Source organism: Protomyctophum bolini (genome assembly GCF_963924005.1).
Source record: "Protomyctophum bolini genome assembly, chromosome: 7".
Classification (NCBI taxonomy): Eukaryota; Metazoa; Chordata; class Actinopteri; order Myctophiformes; family Myctophidae; genus Protomyctophum; species Protomyctophum bolini.
In genome coordinates, this window is record NC_137868.1 from 12,414,188 (window position 1) to 12,431,972 (window position 17,785).

Here is a 17,785-nt window from a genome sequence, read left to right on the forward strand (position 1 = left end):
TGAACTGTCTACTCCAAATCTCTTTGCCAAAAATAGCAGATGTATAAGCTCACTGCTATTTTTGGCTAGTGTTCCCCCCTGAATGTGGATGCTGGGGCTCAAGTCTATTGTGCTTTTTGATTGTCCATCTTGTTTTGTTCTCTCCTCAGGATCATGGAGCTCTGGAGACTTCTGTCAGCAGCAACGGAATCAATTCATCTGTTGTCCACATGAACGTTTATCACAGAGAGGCTATCTGGTCATCCATCTTTTTCTTTCTTCCTTTCTTTTTTCAATGTCCAGCATCATGTTCATCCAGTTACACACATTCACTTGGGAGTTAATGCTGTGATCATAATTTTATACTTTGTAGCACAATGTTGTCACTCACTTTTTACAAGAAGTGGATCTATAAATTAGGGCAAAAAGTCTGCCCTTGCAGTAGACTAATATTTATTTTTAAACACAGCTTCTCCAAGCATCAGAGGCTGCCTCTTCTATACATCCCCCAATCGTTACACAGCAACACTTAAATACATGAAGCAAATTAAAAGTTGCAAATACCCAAATCTTGTCTATAGATGAAACGGCTATATAAGCCTATACATTCGTGTACGATGTACACATCACAGCGTATTCCTCACAAAGTGTATTTTGCCCTCAGAACAGACCTGTTTGTTTTCTCATTTGCTATTCACCACGTTCTGACTTGCCTTTTCCAGCTACTTGCCAAATTCAAGACTGAAAGGTGATATGGTTTGTGTATAAATTGCTGTCTTTCTCTATCATTCTCTCTCTCCATACCTCTCAATCTCTGTCTAAAATGTGTGTCTAAAATGTGCCCAGACTAACTGGAGTCTTTGTCTCTTCTGTACAAAATAAGTAGATATATAATTACTTTTGTGGGTAACATTCAATCCAAGCTTGTCTTACTGATTTGAAAAGAGGCGTCCTATATAGACACTAATTGTCGAACATGTGAATGAAATATGATATGTGATCATTACGCCTCCCACAGTGCTATTATCATATGAGCACATTTGAACTGGTCTCTCTCTGTGGTAGATATACGTGACAATGTAAAGATTTGTCTATCCATTTTCTGTGTAAATAAAATAAATTAACGGGAGATAATAGATTGGTTATCCTTCAATACAGCAGTATTTGTTGTTATTCCGTTGTTCTTGAAGGTGTTCAGGAAAGGTATCCCTGTTTCAACAAGAAACACAAAGAAAGGAAAAGAAAAGAAAATGAAAGAAAACAATGGGAAAGGGATGCAAAGAATAGAAAAAGAGTCAATACTTCCAAAAAGACTTTCAACACATTGACACCTTTGTCATCGATAGTGAGTTTCCTCATAAATGAATGCAGAAAAGTAAATATGAGACGGTTGTGCTCCTATTATGAAAAAAAAAGAAAGCTGATCTAGTTCCTCTTGTCCTACAGACCGAGGGACAGTCACACAGGAGCCGAGTCTAACCCCTATGGGAAATGAAGGGGTCATGAGTTAATAGCATATTGACAAGCAGCATGGCAGGAGTGTGTACACATACTCAGGAAGTACCCACATGTTGTAATAGTGGGGTGGGGCGAGAGGATACTAGGCACAACAGGAATGCATAACACCTGGAACAAAGCCAAGAAAGAAAGGTCATGGTTGCACAAAATTAGGAAAAGAAGCCAGTGTGATGCAGACAATGCAGGTCATGTGTCTCTCATAGTGGCTGCTCCTCTGGGTTAAATTAATCTGTAACTTATAAATAGGCCTATTTTTTAAAAAGCACATTCAATTATCTTTAAATTATTGAGGCGCTAAAATCAAAATGCAAATGCATCAGAGCAGAATTACAGTATAATTGTGTCAAAATATGATAAAATACCTACAATATGATGAAATACGATATGATTTGATTGTTTTGTATTCTATGAAAAAGCTACATTGACTAAATATGTGCAACTCAAAAGCAGCACAATAACTTTTGGCAGTGGTTAGCCATTAAGCCATGAATTCTAGTGAAAGTGTGCCCCCTTGTGGATATATATTATATTGTTGATTTATGGGTCAGTCTCAGCTGCTGCTTGACTGAACTTTACATTCAGTGAAAGTCAAGGCAGTGTATTGGTAAATCAAATCAATCACAGTCATGTCATTGATTGAAACCTGACATGAACAGGACCAAATGGAAACAAGACCGCAAGGACTTTTTTGGTGCTATCCTTTTAGACCAAGTGTTGACTGTACCGTTTACATTTGTCTAATAAAGGATTCAATCAACCAAAGCCCATAACATTTAACCTACTATTAAAATAATCTCTCTCTTCGGTCTTTACTCCTTCTCTCCACTTCCCTTCAACAAAATTGTAATGTAGGCTACTGTAAAGTGTAAACTAACCACATCAAGGTCTGATCTTTAGAACTTCTTTAGGGCCTTCCAGATATTTGGAGAGCATCATTGTGTCCTCGCCTACTCGCCTAGCTTGTGACCTTTGGCAGAAGTGATTAGAAATTCAAGTCTTGATGCATTCATTTCCAATTTAGGGATAGTTTTCTATATTTGTAGAGCTTGGTGCAACTGTCCAAGACCACTGGCAGTGCACAAAGTAAATTCTGGATGATTGGAATAAAATGTCTTTCTCCTGGCTGACTTGACTAGCTGCTTGAATAATCGAGTAAAACGATAAATTGGCATACAGAAAGCTACATGTGAAAACAATGCTCAAATTTTCATTGGTATTGAATTTCAGATAACTGTTCCCTAAGAACATCTGTCAGCAAGCAAGTTACTGTACCTGAAAGAATGTCACTCGACCCTGAACATCACTATTTTTGTGGGGACTGTAGATAAAAGTGAGTATCATTGCTAAATTGCTATGCATTGATCAATAGCCAATATACGGTGTACCATCTAAATAAACAAATACAATAAAACATAACATTAAAGAAGTCCAATTTGAGTGAAACAGTATTAACTATTACTCCAAAAGAAAGGAGTTTGGTCTTTATTTAATAGTACGGACTACTGAAAACACAAGTTCTGTAACATACCTGGAAACTTCAACCTAAATACAATCTAAAGGTGAAGGGTTGGTTTCTCCACCTTTTATTGAGAAGATCAGAATGATGAAGGCCACATGCCGAAACGTGTTGGGTCTGATCTTACAAATGAAGTTGTGTGGTACTAAGTGTGGTGGAAATCATTGAAAACAATTTCCTGCACAATAACTAATTTCATGAATCTTGCAACTGGGTGTGCCAAGTTGTGCCAGAACTCATCCTCAGCTATTGGTAATTTTACCTCAAATATTCTCTGCCCATTCACACCAGGCCTTTCAGACATTCAAATTCTACGACAAGGTTGCTGTCATAAGATAAAAGTATTGATAATTCTATGGCAAAGCAAACCTATACAGTATATAATATACACCTACCCAAACAGCTTCTTTACGAACTACTACACAATGAATGGTTGGGTTTCTTAAGGCAGAATTACACTTCAAGGATGTGAAGAAGTAAATATTACTATAATTCATCAGAACACACGTCCCCTGAACTTCTTCCAAATACATACACACAATTATACATACACACAATTGGTCTACAGATCTTTCACGTACAAAAACAAACGTATATATATATATATATTAATGAAATATATATATATACAATATATATATGTATATATATTAAAAAAATACAAGTTGACACATGGTTCAAACCCTTAAATCTGTGCATTAGTGTTTTTGTTTCATTTTACTTTGGTGACAATGTCAGGACTTTCCCACTGGACTATTCCAGGAGTGTGTGGGTTCTTTTTCCTTACCCATTATACTGTGTCACAGTGAGGATCTTAGTCTCATGGACAGTTGGCCTTTATACGACTTTGAAGGAATGAAAGTTGAGAATTGGCCACAGTGTTTTCTTTTATGCGTTGTCAGAGGCTGGGATTGCAGCAGGGCTGTGGGTCTCCTCTGCTGGGGGCTGGAGGTCTGAGGAGTCCTTGATTTGGGGATCCACCGATAAGTCCTGGATGGATTCTGTGGCCGCTTGCACCGCTTGGCTTTCTTCTGAACGAACAAATGAGTGAATAAACATAAATGAACAGAACAGCCATGAAAAGACAGTCAAACCATTACCCTTTCATTTTCACTCTATTATTTACATGACATAAGTAGAAAGGGAGTTTTACTGTAGGTTTAGGTTAGGTTGAGGTTTTACAGGAGATCAAAACCTTTGACACTGATACAGAAGAACTTGACAATGACAAAATAAATTAAAATCTGATAAAATGTTTACATTTAAGCCAATTAAGTAACTTTAAGTTAAACAGACCGTGTAGCAGACAAATATCATATTTGGCAATTTTCACGATCAAGACTGTAAAATCAAATTAACATGGATGGTTGTGACCAAAGGTCGCAGTTAACTATGGAATCGTGCATTTCCTGTCAGTGCGTGTGTTGGTCGGGCACGTGACATCACATGACATCAAGAATGGAGCATGTTGAGCAACAGTCTGACGTCACCCAGGCGGATGTGTGCATGCAACCTCGCCCTTTAGGTGTAATACATTTAGATGTGGTTCAATGATTATCCGAACATGAATAACTACCAACTAACCAGTTATGCTCAGCTTTTGTCAACTATAAAGGTGACAAAGACCTAATATACCTAGCTGTTCTCTGAGCTTTGCCGATTCTGCCTCTTGCTTCAGTTTCTGCTCCAGGAGCGCCTTGCAGACCTTCTTATGGGTGAACCAGTGCATTTTCTGGCAAGATTGGTCACAGTAGATCACCTGGAGAGTGGAGACAAACAAAAAGAGTTAGTTACATGCAGCACGTGTTGTGAGCTTATATCTTTGGTGCGTCAGGAAGGATTCTTGGCTACAAGTAAAGACTGTGTGGGTTTCGGTTCGTTTTTCTAATTTCTAATTCAGAAAAAGGGTGTCCAATGTGTGCATTCCATGGAGTGCTCCAATAGCGTTTTGCCTCTCTGGCGTTTGTAGCCACCATACAGAAATATGCTAAATGTATGAGAGCAGACATAGCATTGCTACAGTAGTACGTGTTTGAGACATACCATTTTACAGACAGAGCACCTCTTCTCAGCCCCCTTTTCACCACATGTAGTGCAGAACTCTGAGTCCATGAAGCCCACCTGGCCTGTGATAGCCTGGGTCAGGACTGAGATAGCTGTGGGGTCATTACCCTGCAAGGACAGAAAAATCAGTCTTAAACAGTAGCAACACCTGTGTGTCTCAGAAGAATAAATCTAGGACCCAAATGGTAATTGAATTTCTATGAAAGAAGAAAAATATATCATAATCACAAAGAAATATATAAACTCACAATCTCCACAGGGGCAATACTCCGCACCAGCTGCTGTAGTAGAGTGGCATCAGAGTAGGGGAATTTGCGGATGCACTCTCTGACAAACTTCTCCTGGAACACTGGAAAGCCGTCAATCTCTCGGCCCTTCAACAAACTGTGACGTAAGAAATAAGAAGGCTGCATTTTAGAATGATCTTGTGTTGTGTTGTTAGAACAAAATAATAATTACAATTAACCGTGTAGAAGTCAGCTCAGTGGCTCAGAGTGGAAGGTTCCCTGTTCGATCTCCTGAGTCTCAAAGTATCCATGAGCAAGACGCTGAAGCCCCAACTGCTCCCGATGAGCAGGCAGGTGCCTTCATTGCCTTGCATGGTTTCCTCCACCATCGGTGTGTGAATGTGTGTGCGAATGGATAAATGCAATGCAAAGCGCTTAGGATAAAAGGCGCTATATAAATGCACTAGTCGAAGTTAATGTGATAACGAATACACAATAATACAACAGTGTTCCGTGTCAAACACACACACACACACACATGTTCTACCTCTTAATGAGGCCATCCAGCTTGTCTTCACGGTCCTTGAGGAAGGAGGAGCATTTTCCCAGCACGCAGCTGATGACGTGCATCTTCAAGGCCAGCACCTCATTCATGTCCTGCTGTTTGACACACTTCTCACAGATGAGCTCCATCACTCGCCGACACTTCTCCAGAGCCTCAATCTCTGCCAGCACTGGGTTCTCCTTCACTAGCAACACCATCTAGATTGGAGAAGGAGAGATCAGAGCCAAATAACAGTAAATGCTATACCGATATATATTGAATATTTTAAAAAACACGAGAATAGCTCCAGACAGACACACACAGACCTCCTTCTAGAAGGCTAGCCTCCTACAGTGCCATAATGTAAAAACATATAGAGCACCGAAGTCTGACGTCAATAACGGTAGAGGGCACAAATCCACAGGTTCATGTACTTTTTATTTGCATTGCTTCATATAAGCTGTGTTAAAAAATAAACAAATCATCCAGGCCGATGCACTCTCATGGATATGAAGAATCAACTGACTTGTTACTGCTACTGAATTAGTTACATTTCCGCTAGAAACAGACAGACGGTCGCAAACGATACAGAGACACCTCCCTGACAATAACACAGAGACAGCTTGTTTATTTTTGGACCACAACACTTATATGAAACGATTTTAAGATGATCCCACGTTATTCTCCATAATAGAGAAATTACTTCCGTGAACCAGGGGAATCAAGGGGACGAGTGAGTGACGTCAGCACTTCGGCGCTCTACACTATGATATACTGTTTATTAGCTGGAGGTTATATCAGGTTCTCTAATAAATGCAGATAAACGTGTTTGGTGACTATTGTGAGTAGGGGATTCTTGCAGATCCGGAGACTGCAAAGACCTAGCGTCACTCCGTTTTCCCCTGGGTCACAGTCTCACAGATGTATTTTTCTCTGTTAAAATACCATAGGGTCCTCATGTGACGTGTCATATATGAAGATTATGAACTGTGTTCCAAAAATAAACAAATCTGATCAGTACAATGTAACCACCTTGGCACCACCTGTACAACCCCTTAGCGTTAGATTATGACAAATTCTTAATTTTGTTTTACAAGTAGTTTCAGTTAATTACTATCATGAATCATGATACAACTACATATTTGTAGTAGTTTACAGGCCTATATTTCTTTATTGTAAAAACTTGTATTGCTGAAAAATATAAATATGAATAAAATAAATACCTATATCAATGCCAGATTACTGTCAGATAACCTGATGAAGATGCCATGCTATTTTTTAGCGGTTGGATGCAGAGCAATAGAAGGAAGCGATTAAGTATCAAAAGGTATGAGGAAGAAAAGGAGAAACATCGTCACGGGGCAGGCCCTATTATAGAGTATCAAAGTCCTGGCGTCACTCAGTTTTCCCTGTGAGCCAGGGGAAAATACCATAGGGTCATCTTAAGCCTAGCATCGTGTGACGTGTCACATAATATGAAGATTATGAACCGTGTTCCAAAAATAAACAAATCTCACTTGTACAATGCAACCACCTTGACATGTGGTCCCTGACCATGCATTTCGTAATGTAGCAAAGTGAAGATTTTGTATTTTCTTAAACGGAACAGTGCACATTCATAGTCTGGATTTTCGGTGGTGAGGTGACCACTGAAATAACGTTGAGCGGTGGTGGGTAAAAACAGAGAGAAGGGCTGGAGCGGTGGCGGTGGTTTGCTCTTCACCGCGGCTCGTGACGTCATGTTGTAGTTCGTTGGTCACCTAACCACCGAAAATCCAGACTATGTATGAGCCTTAAGACAATGTGGGATAGGAATAATTAGTGGTTCTTAAAAAAAAAGAAGAAGAAATTGTCTCTGGACCACCAAATAATGCCTAGGCTTGATATAATTTGTTGCAAGTGGTACCGCACAGATAAGAATGAAATCAAGCCCTTAACAATCATGACCTTTTTATTAGCTATTAATTCCACACCTAATCCGACAAAACACACACACACACACACACACACACACACACACACACACACACACACACACACACACACACACACACACACACACACACACACACACACACACACACACACACACACACACACACACACACACACACACACACACACACACACACACACACACACACACACACAATTATATCAACATCCTGTTCCGGTCGTGGTGTTTTGGATCTTAATTCATAAATTAAGCTGGCGGGAATTGTGCAGGACGTGTTTGTGTGCCAGTGAGCGAGTGACACAATACACAACTCTGTTATTTATTGCGCTGCGGATATTTCTTGTGCGCAAACCACTCCGTAGAAGTGTGCGACAGCTGCATGCAGCTTTAGATGGGACATTTGTCTTACCTTCACAGGGTTGAGGTTGGTGTTCATGATGATCTTGTGGAGGGGCCCAGCCAGCTTGGGAGGCAGCTTGGGCTCTTTCTCCAGCCCTTGGGGCTTGGTGTAATAGTCTAGTCTTGCCCGAGAGAAGAAGTTGTTGATCACTGTAACACAGTCGTGCTGCCCTGAAGAGAGAGAACAGAGTTAAGACACGCATAAAGACATGCATAAAACTAGGTGAGAAAGAATGAGAAAGGGCATATTCTCTTCAATTCTTAAAACCCTTATATCTCAGATTATTTTCCCAGATTAAGGTTTTTGATCAAAACGGAGATGTTCATGTTCATAATTAAACAAAAAACAACTCTGAGCACCAATACGGTCAGGAACATTACCATTAGCACTGGAGACTGGAAAATGTAATGCCACTCCAGAGGAATACCGTTTGACTCTGAACTTGAAAATGAGGTTCACTTTTTGTTTAAAGAAAGCATAAGAGTTTGTCATTTGTAGTAATTCCTTGAGTTAGAAGGATTATGCGAAATTTGAGATATGTTTATTTTGTTAAAGGAGCTTTTGTTGTGGCAGATTTGATTTGTCAAGCTTGGGTTAGAAGACATAACACTGTATAATTCTGGGCTGTGATTGAATGTATTATATGAATACCGGTAAGCTTAAAATGGTGTCTTAACAGTCTTATAGTTTAATATAATGAGGGTTGGGCACTTTGTGTGCAGGACCTGTAAATAAAATAATCAATCAATCAATCATACCTACAAAAGCAGCCATCTGAGCAGCAGTCCTCCCAACCGAGTTCACCACGTCAGTCTCTGCCCCCGCATCCAACATCATCCACGTGATGTCAGTTTTCCCTGAAGGCACAGAAAGGCAGGGAAGTTACAACACACACACACCCCCAATCTATACACTTTCTTATTTGAGGGACGGCATCTGAACCAGTACCTGATAGGCCAGCGAACATCAGCGCTGTGTATCCATGCTCGTGTTCATTACAGTTCACATCAGCTCCATGTTGCAGGAGCAGTTTACACATGTCTGCCTTTCCCTTATAGGCAGCATGCATGAGAGGCGTCATTCCATACTGCGGAGGAGACCAAATAGCTGTCATTAAACTGTGTACGTTAAATGCACAGGCTCACAGAATGTATTATGCTTACATGGAACTTATGGAAAATTGGAACATGCAAACAAAATGCTGAGAAATGTTCAAATGTCAGACTAGTGAAAGAATAAACACATTTACATGGTTCAGTTAACACCTGATTTTGACAGGCTAACAAAGACCCAACACAAAAGGCCCTCCTCTAAAGCCCTTCAGTCTCTTGGCTACTTACTCTTTTTGTCACACAAAGCTGCTGCTGCTTGTTATCATCATTATAAAAACATTGCAACATCACCACCAGACTGCATTAAATGCACACAAAAATAAGAATCAGACAGGCGGGCTACCAAAGTGTGGGCAATACTATGTAAGAGGTGACAAACTTGCTGTAGCCTAATGTCTATAAATCTAGAACCTTTTACCTCATCCAAGCAGTTGACTCTGACATCTTTACAGCCCAGGAGTCTTGAGGCCTCTTGAACATTCCCTGAGAAAAACAATATATATTGTTGCATCATGCTAACCGCAATTTGCAACTATATATTTTTTTAAATGGGATATGAATCTAGAGTTGCAATACCCTCCATTCATCCAATTAGCTTTTGCGATCTGATTGTATTAAACGACGTTAAACTCACCAACATTGCAGCTCTGGGCCAAGCTTGAATTATCCTCTTTCAATCTGTTTTGTTTCATAAAAATCCACCGTAGACATGTTATGAGCTACTTTCTGTCAAGAAAGTCTGTGCAGGTGATTCTTTTTGTTGGAGTTTGGAAGCACTTGTCGAACGGATTTGCACATAATGCATGAGGCAGTAGCACTTCACCTGTCAATTTCTTGACATAAAGTAGCTCATATTAAACATGTCTACGGTGGGTTTTTATTAAACAAACGCTTGGCAGATTTAAAGAGGATAATTCAAGCTTTCTCTACAGCTGCAATGTTGGCGAGTTTAACACAAGCAGATGGCAAAAGCAATTTGGATGAGTAGGGAGTCAATAGAGGATATTGCAACTCTAGATTCATCCCATTATAAAAAAGAGTTGCAAATTGCGGCTAGCATCATGCATACATTCATGATTGACAGCAATCTGACAGTGGTACATGCTTACCAAAGGAGTGAAGTTAATGAACTATATTGAAATATACACAGATGGGTTGTTCAACATTGGCTTTTAGCTAGCCATGGATCAAGACTATCATAGATGTGTTTGATTTTGACATGTCTACTAGTACTAGCCCCATATGGAACCACAAAATACGTCTATAGTCTTGATCCAAGGCTAGGGGGTGGGGGCACTGACTCACAGATGGGGCTAGCTAGTTTCTTATTAGATCTTAGCAGCTACTAGCATTAGCAAAAGAGGCTTACCTGCAGTAATGACCTGAAACAATTCCTTTTCGGAGACGGATAAGTCTCCCTTCTTTGGAGCAGACATTGTGGATATAACTCTACGTGCAGCCTAGGAGACTATGACAGCGCGAAAGAAAATAAGCACTCCAAATTAAGTGTTAAATGTGTTTTGTTGTGTACTGTGATAGAGAGAAGCTCATGTTCGAAGCAAGCACACTCACAGCAGGCAGGCACTCGTTCGGTCTGTACCATCATTTAAGGGGTGAGGGTAACATATTTATTCCAGTGACTTCAAACATGTCGGTCATCAACCATATGACTCATCTTGCAACGTTAAGAATTAAAATGCTGGTTATATAGATATGATACATTCTTAAATAATACAGTTAAGCACTATTTCAAACTTCAGTGCACATAATAGCCCTCCCCCCTCTCATTTTAAGTTTAGTTCGTTCCACGGAAGTCTAGAAAGTTCAGTTGATTCGACCGGGGATCAATTCTCGTTGAAGTTTGCTGATCCGGCCTGGACTTGGGCAGCTTCTTGGACTTGGGGCGGATACGAAAACGATGCTTGAACGTATGTGTGCGTGTGCGTGTGTCTGCAAATGACCGGATACGGTAAAGGCGGGCTCTTAGTCTTGACCGGATCAGAGCACCGAGTAGTTTAAACCTCTATGGTTTAAACCCATAAACCAGGCTCTAATGCTATGGGCTTTTCCACAGCCCCCACTGCATGTGCACTTAATGTGCAGTATGATGCAGACTGCAGTTTATATAATTAAATAGTTGTTAAGTTGTATTTATATTAGGCTGGCCGAGATCTAGAGTAGATTGGGGTTCCCAAAAAATAAAACAATAATAATAATAATAATAATAATAATAATAATGATTATTATTATTATTAAGATTTCCATTTGGATCCCTGCTGGGCCCCGGACCAAACGTTGAGAAACAGTGTACTGAGACGTAAGCGACACTTCGAGGTAACTGTCCAATCAGCGTGCAACATCGCCTCCGGGCAATGCCCCATGGATTACACCTGTTGCGCACAATGTGCACTCTGTCTGATGTGTGTGTGGCTGTGCATCTAGCATCTAGCAGCTGGAGGAAAAGAGGCTTCCCACTAGTTCCCAATCCCAACGAGCGACTATGGTTTGTGGTGGATACACTTGCACCAGGACTTCTCTGTGTGCTCTCAACATATTATATGTTGTAAGTAAACTATCCATTGTGTGGCATTGTTGATTGTTCTATCATCTGAAATGTAAGCGGGTAGAAATGGTGAGAAAACGAACAAAATAACGGATGTTCTTCTGTTCGATCAGTTTGGAACATAGTGTGGTATCGTATGACGCAGACGTAGCATATGCGGATTTTGTAGTTTTAAGTTGATCAAATATTACCTGCTGCAAAGTGCAAGGTAAATGTTTATAGAGACTGCGTGAGACTGCTTAAGCGGCGCCTGTAAGCCATATGGTGTATTGACATAAATTGTCGCGTGAGTGTTTTCTTAACAATTTAAAAGTATTTTTAATCGGCTTTCTTTCATCGCCCACATTGTTTTGTCTCAGATGGTGAGCCTGATGCTGATTGGAGTGGCAGCGTGGGGGAAATGGTTCGGTATGGTCTCCAGCATTAGGGTGGTGGCAGGGATTCTTGGAGTGGGCACCTTCCTGTTTTTGGTCGCCTTTGTGGGCCTCTGTGGTGCTCTGAATCACCACCAAGTCCTGCTCTTTTTTGTATCCTTCATCATGTTTGTCCAGGTTGTTTGTGTAGGAGCACATTAAATAAGCACAATGCAATATAATATGTATTTTTTATTATTATTATTTAGCAAGAGACTACTCCTTGTATAGTAGTTTTAAAGAACACTTTGTGCCAGCACAGTTCACTTAGGTCTGATAACCAAAATTATTTGCTTAAGTTATTCACATGTAACTAATGTAAGTAGGAAATAGGTCAGGTTTTAGGAAGTTTGAATTGCAGTTGTTGTATTATAGGGCTTAATTGCCTTGTCCTTGGAATACAAAAATAAACCTCTACTTCTCCCCTTAGCTTGTTTGGTATGCACCTATTTGTTATTCTGTGTTCATATAGGATGTATCTAACACAGTACAACAGGAATTTTGATAGTTGATAGGGTACTATAATGACTCTCACCTTCTGACCCTATTGTTTTATTGTCCTTAAATGAGCCTAGTACATGGTTATCCTGTTCATGGTGTTTGTAGTGCAGTTTTCTGTGTCCTGCGCTTGTCTGACTCTCAATAAAGAACAACAGGTATGTATGTATTCTCAATTAATGTATGAATTTCAAGTGAATTTCCACTAATGTATTGGTACACTCCAAGTTCCAGGGGGTGTTTGGATAGACTGATTTAGATATTTGTTCACAGGTGGGCTGTGAATATTCGGCTGTTAGTTCAGATTTTTGGACTTTGGAGAAAATATTTGCCCATAATATAGTGGTTGCAAAGGTATTAATTGATTCCCTGAGTCCCGTGGTGGAAGTGCTGGTCTGGTTTTGGTGAATATTAAGTAGTTCCGGTCATTTGGTGGGGATCTAGGGGCCACGCATGAAAAATTAATAAATCCACAAAACTAGCATAATTTGTTGTATGGCTCAACAGGTCAGTTTGTCACCCCTTCACATTCAGTGATCTTTTGCAGCCAGATGTAATTTCCTTGGGTCTAGTAGGACTATAGTAAATAATAGAAAATAAATTGCTATAACATTTTGTAAAAAAATAAAAAATACATATTTAGCCCCATGTTCGAATGCCCCTGCCCCCCTGTCAAAAATATCTAAAATCGCTAAAACGAAAGAAAGCAGCAAATGAAAAAAAATAACACTCATCTTATACTTTCTCTAATAACAACCTAAAACATGAACCGTGGTTGAAAAAAACTAAAGTTGTCCTTTAAGTCCAAAAATCTGAACTAACCCTTTAAATACATTTTGTTTATGACATACAGTAAGTTATTTGGTTAAACCCAGATGTGTATAGTATACACACCCATCTACAACATAAATTGAAGAAAAGTTTGGGATATTGAAAAAAGAAAAAATCTAATCTAATGTTTTCTTTCCATGATTTGTTTTGCATTTGCTACTTGGCAGATTCTTCTTCATCCTGAACTGTTGTGAAAATCAGAACAAAATCAAAAGCAGACATTTGTTGCGTACGCTAAACTGAGCCTAACTCCTAACTCTCTCACAATTAGAATGATAGGATTCAGGTTAAAGAAATTTGTGAAGTAGCCCTTTTTAAATGAGTCCTTGTGTTTTTAATTATTTGGTCTTTCCTCTTTGATTTTTGTACACCCGATAGGACCTCCTCCTGGAGACAGGATGGAACAGATCATTGAGCACCCAGGGAGATGTGGAGAAGACACTTAACTGCTGTGGCTTTACTCATGTGGACTATAATGGCACATGTGCTGCTGTAAGTTTCCAATTGATAATTTCTTTGTGTCGTCGTCATCAGCAACTTAATCTCAAGTAACACATAGAAGCTTACAATGGCTGAATTTGTAACCTCATTTCCTTCTGTAGACTTGTTTCCTCAAGAGTGCTGTCTCTTGTGCCACCTGTTCAGTAACCATCGAGAAGTATGCTGGGGCGGTTTTACAGTTTGTGGGCGGAGTTGGGCTCTTCTTTAGTTTTACCGAGGTGAGTAAACTGCCATGTTGACAAAGCAAACTGGGTTTTAGTGCTCATGTAAGCTGTTGATCAAAAAGGTGTCAATTAGAATGATCAGTTTATCTTTTTTTTGGGCTAGTAGTTATACAGAGATATTTCCATAACCTCCTAACATAAGGATTCTCTACACATTGTTTCAGATCCTGGGAGTTTGGCTAACTCACAGATACAGAAATATGAAGGATCCTCGTTCGAATCCTGAGGCCTTTCTGTGACATCTAAGGTCTTAATAAACCAAATCTTGCATTTCTGTGTAATTGATATTTTTGTACTCTCTAAAATCTAACTCATACACATTTTAATATAAGTCTTAAGTGCTGTTAATTGTTTTATCAGTTAAATAGTTTGGGATTGACACAGAATGGCCTTGACGTTGAGAATTGCTGTATGCTTACCCGCACACACCTTATGCAAATAGAGTGCAGAGAAGATCATGTTTCAGGATCAGCTCTGGACTGAGACTCGTTCAAAGCTGTGCTTGCATTTTGTCTGTTGTCTAAAGTCAGAAATGCAAACCCAGCTTCCACAACATTGAACTACACCATAATATCTTGTAAACGAGAGTTAAATTAACTCAGGGTTTTACAGTAATGCAGTAATAGACTCAATCACTTAGAAATGCAAGCAGTAGTTGATTTATTTGGAATGATTGGTTTCTAATCATACAGCATCTTGCATATTTTTTATTGACTAATGGATAACAATAGGAAGTGGTTAAGACTGCTTAAATCTGATAACTTTCTCTCAACCATGGACTTTCAAGAGCGTACTAGTTTTAGAGACACCTGACATCTCGAATTATCAGCTGTAGCTTTATGGATCAGAAGATTCTGAACCATTAGAGTAGCTAGTGTTTTGACACAGGACCCAGTCAGTCGGTGCCAAAGATACATTCCTTTTTACCCAAGCAGGATGGCAACCAGGAAATACACTTTGTTTAAATTCCTGAATAGCTAATGACTCTGATGGTCTGACCTGTTTACCAAGGCATATTCAAGACATTGAGTCTGGAACACTGTTTAAACAAGTTTAATTGGTTAAATGTGTTTAAATTCTTTACATTGCTTATTATGCTTATTTTTTATTTAACTGTCCATAAAATGTCATGTGGCACTTTTTTTTCTTTTTGTAAATATCCCTAATTTAAACATTTAAATCTATGCCAAGTGTTCCTTGCAGTGCCTAATCCGGTTGTGTTTCCGGGGAAGTACAGTACAATAGAAAAAGGGAATATCTGCACTCTCTTGTATAAAGTTTGAGTTTCTTTATTTCATGGTTTTGTTGTTCTAAGTACAGTACAATACAAGGTCTGCTAAAAGGATGAAACCAGAAAAACCTTTCGGCCTGTTTCCATTGGTGTCCTCAATTCATTGAAAACGATAACTTGAGATTATTATTTAGTATCTTGATTATTCAATTTTACATTTAAAGATGTATATACAAATGAATGGTTTCATCATAGTAGCTATCAACATTAGATATCAAACAACCTTAAGGCACTGACCTTTAGTTTTTAGTACTTTAAAACAGTCATAAATAATGGTATTACTGCAATTCTAAATAGTGCCACAAGGTGGTGCTTTCCTTTTTTGTTGTGATGTACTGTACTAGAGTAACTAGACCAAAGTTGAGACTGATGGTTGAGACCCTAGAGTCATGACATGTACACAGTGCTAATCTGGTCTGTCTGGTCTGTGTACAAGAGTATTACTCTCAGAGTAATGAATCGTTCAGGTTATGTAGTCGGTGTTCTGTTTTGCTCACGTTTGATTAGTTAAAATAGTGCCATGGAGGCATGGCATTGTATGGTCAATGTTCAATTGTTCTGTCAAATAAAGCACTGCAGAAGTTTTGAAATCTTTCTTTACTAGCCAATCGATGACACCAACATATATGCAAAAATGTGACTGGCCTAGAGCATGGAAATATATATTTTTTGATCATCAATTATGGTGTATTTAGGTGTAGTCCTTTTATAATTGGTGTGTGTGTGTGTGTGTGTGTGTGTGTGTGTGTGTGTGTGTGTGTGTGTGTGTGTGTGTGTGTGTGTGTGTGTGTGTGTGTGTGTGTGTGTCGCAGTCAGATTCCAAGCATTTGGTCATGTTGGCATAATGTTTCGTTATTGAACAGAATTTATTCTACTTTAGCCAACATATTTGATCCAGTCATGAACATGAAAGCAGCATCTCTGGCAGCTGTAATATTTCAGAAACATCTTTCTGTAACCTTTAAACTACATTGACACAGAATCAGCATCCTAATAATTATACCGGTACCCATTAAAGGCAACCAATGTATGCTTTATTTAAACTTTGAAATTGCACTATAAATCAAGTGTGAGGTAGGGTCCTGAACGGTTGAGAACCCCTGCTCTAGATTCTAGCCTATAAAGTTACCATGGCACCAAAATCCATCAGAGACATTTTTGAACTGCTTAAACACCTTTGAATATACTAAGGATTCTGAAAACCCAACAGAGAGGATTTCAGAACATCTGTGATCAACCACAAGGCCAGAATTGGCCAAAAAGCTCATGAGTGCTTCCTCAAATGCCTCAACAGTTTGGCATTGATTTGGAATGAAAAACACAGCCTTATCAGAGTCCATCAATGCTCTCGACTCATCCTATCACTGTCCCTAACCTTATCACCACTTTGAACTGTCTCCTCTCTATTAATGGTTTGGGTAAGGGAATGCAGGCAGATCTGTACTAAAATTAGAGTAAGACGACACCCAGTTCTTAAACCTCTTTTCCTAGTCATTACTTAATGACTTTAATTAAAGTCATTACTACGACCATTTAATAATAGCTTCAGAACAGTTTGAAATCCTTCTGGTATCTTGTGATACTGCAGCCTCTGTAACAAATAAGCCACATTCGGTGTCTGTGGATTTAATTTCAGTCTAACTGCTAGGATAGGACTTCTGTGGACTTTAGCTTTCTCAAGAGTTTCAATGCAAGCTTGAATATGATGATGTGGGATATGTTGGCCTGGGTTTTGAAGATCTATAACACTGTGCAATCTCTCAGCAAGAATCCATGTCAAAATCTCATAGTCACAGTTGAACACCTGTACTTGCTGTAACAGACCTTTGCAGTAACTGTGGTCAACAGATGCAGAAGAATCAATAATGAGTCACTGAAATTAAAAGTGACTGCTTTGGTATTGAGGAGCTCGTTGAAAAATATTTGAAGATAGTCAAGGAGTTGGTGTGAGAAATATTGGTAAAATTTGACAGGCAATCCATCTGGGTGTGGTTCATCTGAATCACAAAGTGACAGGATGACTGTCAGAATGTCTTTCTTTGAAATTCCCTCACCTAAAATGGCATTTAGAATGGTATCTATATACTCACATTTCCCTCTGTTGTGCAGATTATCCAAGAACTTCAGAAGGTCTGTCTTCTTACTTT

The 17,785-nt window shown here is 39.2% G+C and overlaps 2 protein-coding genes across 3 annotated transcripts; one reads left to right on the forward strand and one right to left on the reverse strand.

The window, feature by feature from the left end:
- Positions 1–2,945: 2,945 nt before the first annotated feature.
- On the reverse strand, positions 2,946–10,890 carry ankmy2a (ankyrin repeat and MYND domain containing 2a). Of its 2 annotated transcripts, none has more exons than XM_080767576.1 (10): positions 10,687–10,890; positions 9,736–9,800; positions 9,154–9,292; positions 8,964–9,062; positions 8,215–8,375; positions 5,852–6,066; positions 5,326–5,461; positions 5,057–5,185; positions 4,649–4,772; positions 2,946–4,041 (listed from the first exon to the last, which is right to left on the reverse strand). In XM_080767576.1, the coding sequence occupies exons 1-10, from the start codon at positions 10,751–10,753 to the stop codon at positions 3,902–3,904; spliced, it is 1,275 nt and encodes a 424-aa protein (XP_080623702.1). In that variant the 5' UTR covers positions 10,754–10,890; the 3' UTR covers positions 2,946–3,901. The 2 variants fall into 2 exon arrangements, with proteins under 2 accessions (XP_080623702.1, XP_080623701.1); XM_080767575.1 differs by having other exon boundaries at positions 2,946–4,044.
- An 852-nt stretch (positions 10,891–11,742) lies between these two features.
- Positions 11,743–14,946, forward strand: tspan13a (tetraspanin 13a). The gene is made up of 6 exons (XM_080767123.1): positions 11,743–11,880; positions 12,240–12,407; positions 12,869–12,949; positions 14,001–14,114; positions 14,225–14,341; positions 14,512–14,946. The coding sequence occupies exons 1-6, from the start codon at positions 11,818–11,820 to the stop codon at positions 14,584–14,586; spliced, it is 618 nt and encodes a 205-aa protein (XP_080623249.1). The 5' UTR covers positions 11,743–11,817; the 3' UTR covers positions 14,587–14,946.
- The last annotated feature ends 2,839 nt before the right edge of the window (positions 14,947–17,785 follow it).

What these genes read in the sequence shown, in the direction of transcription:
- ankmy2a (XM_080767575.1), bottom strand. Translation starts at nt 10,753, where the DNA reads ATGTCTGCTCCAAAGAAGGGAGACTTATCCGTCTCCGAAAAGGAATTG. An exon ending in TCAGATGGCTGCTTTTGTAG is followed by an intron (nt 8,376 to 8,963) that starts GTATGATTGATT and finishes CTCTCTCTTCAG; the next exon opens with GGCAGCACGACTGTGTTACA. An exon ending in CCAACCTCAACCCTGTGAAG is followed by an intron (nt 6,067 to 8,214) that starts GTAAGACAAATG and finishes TCTCCAATCTAG; the next exon opens with ATGGTGTTGCTAGTGAAGGA.
- tspan13a (XM_080767123.1), top strand. Translation starts at nt 11,818, where the DNA reads ATGGTTTGTGGTGGATACACTTGCACCAGGACTTCTCTGTGTGCTCTC. An exon ending in ACCAAGTCCTGCTCTTTTTT is followed by an intron (nt 12,408 to 12,868) that starts GTATCCTTCATC and finishes AAATGAGCCTAG; the next exon opens with TACATGGTTATCCTGTTCAT. An exon ending in CTCTCAATAAAGAACAACAG is followed by an intron (nt 12,950 to 14,000) that starts GTATGTATGTAT and finishes TACACCCGATAG; the next exon opens with GACCTCCTCCTGGAGACAGG.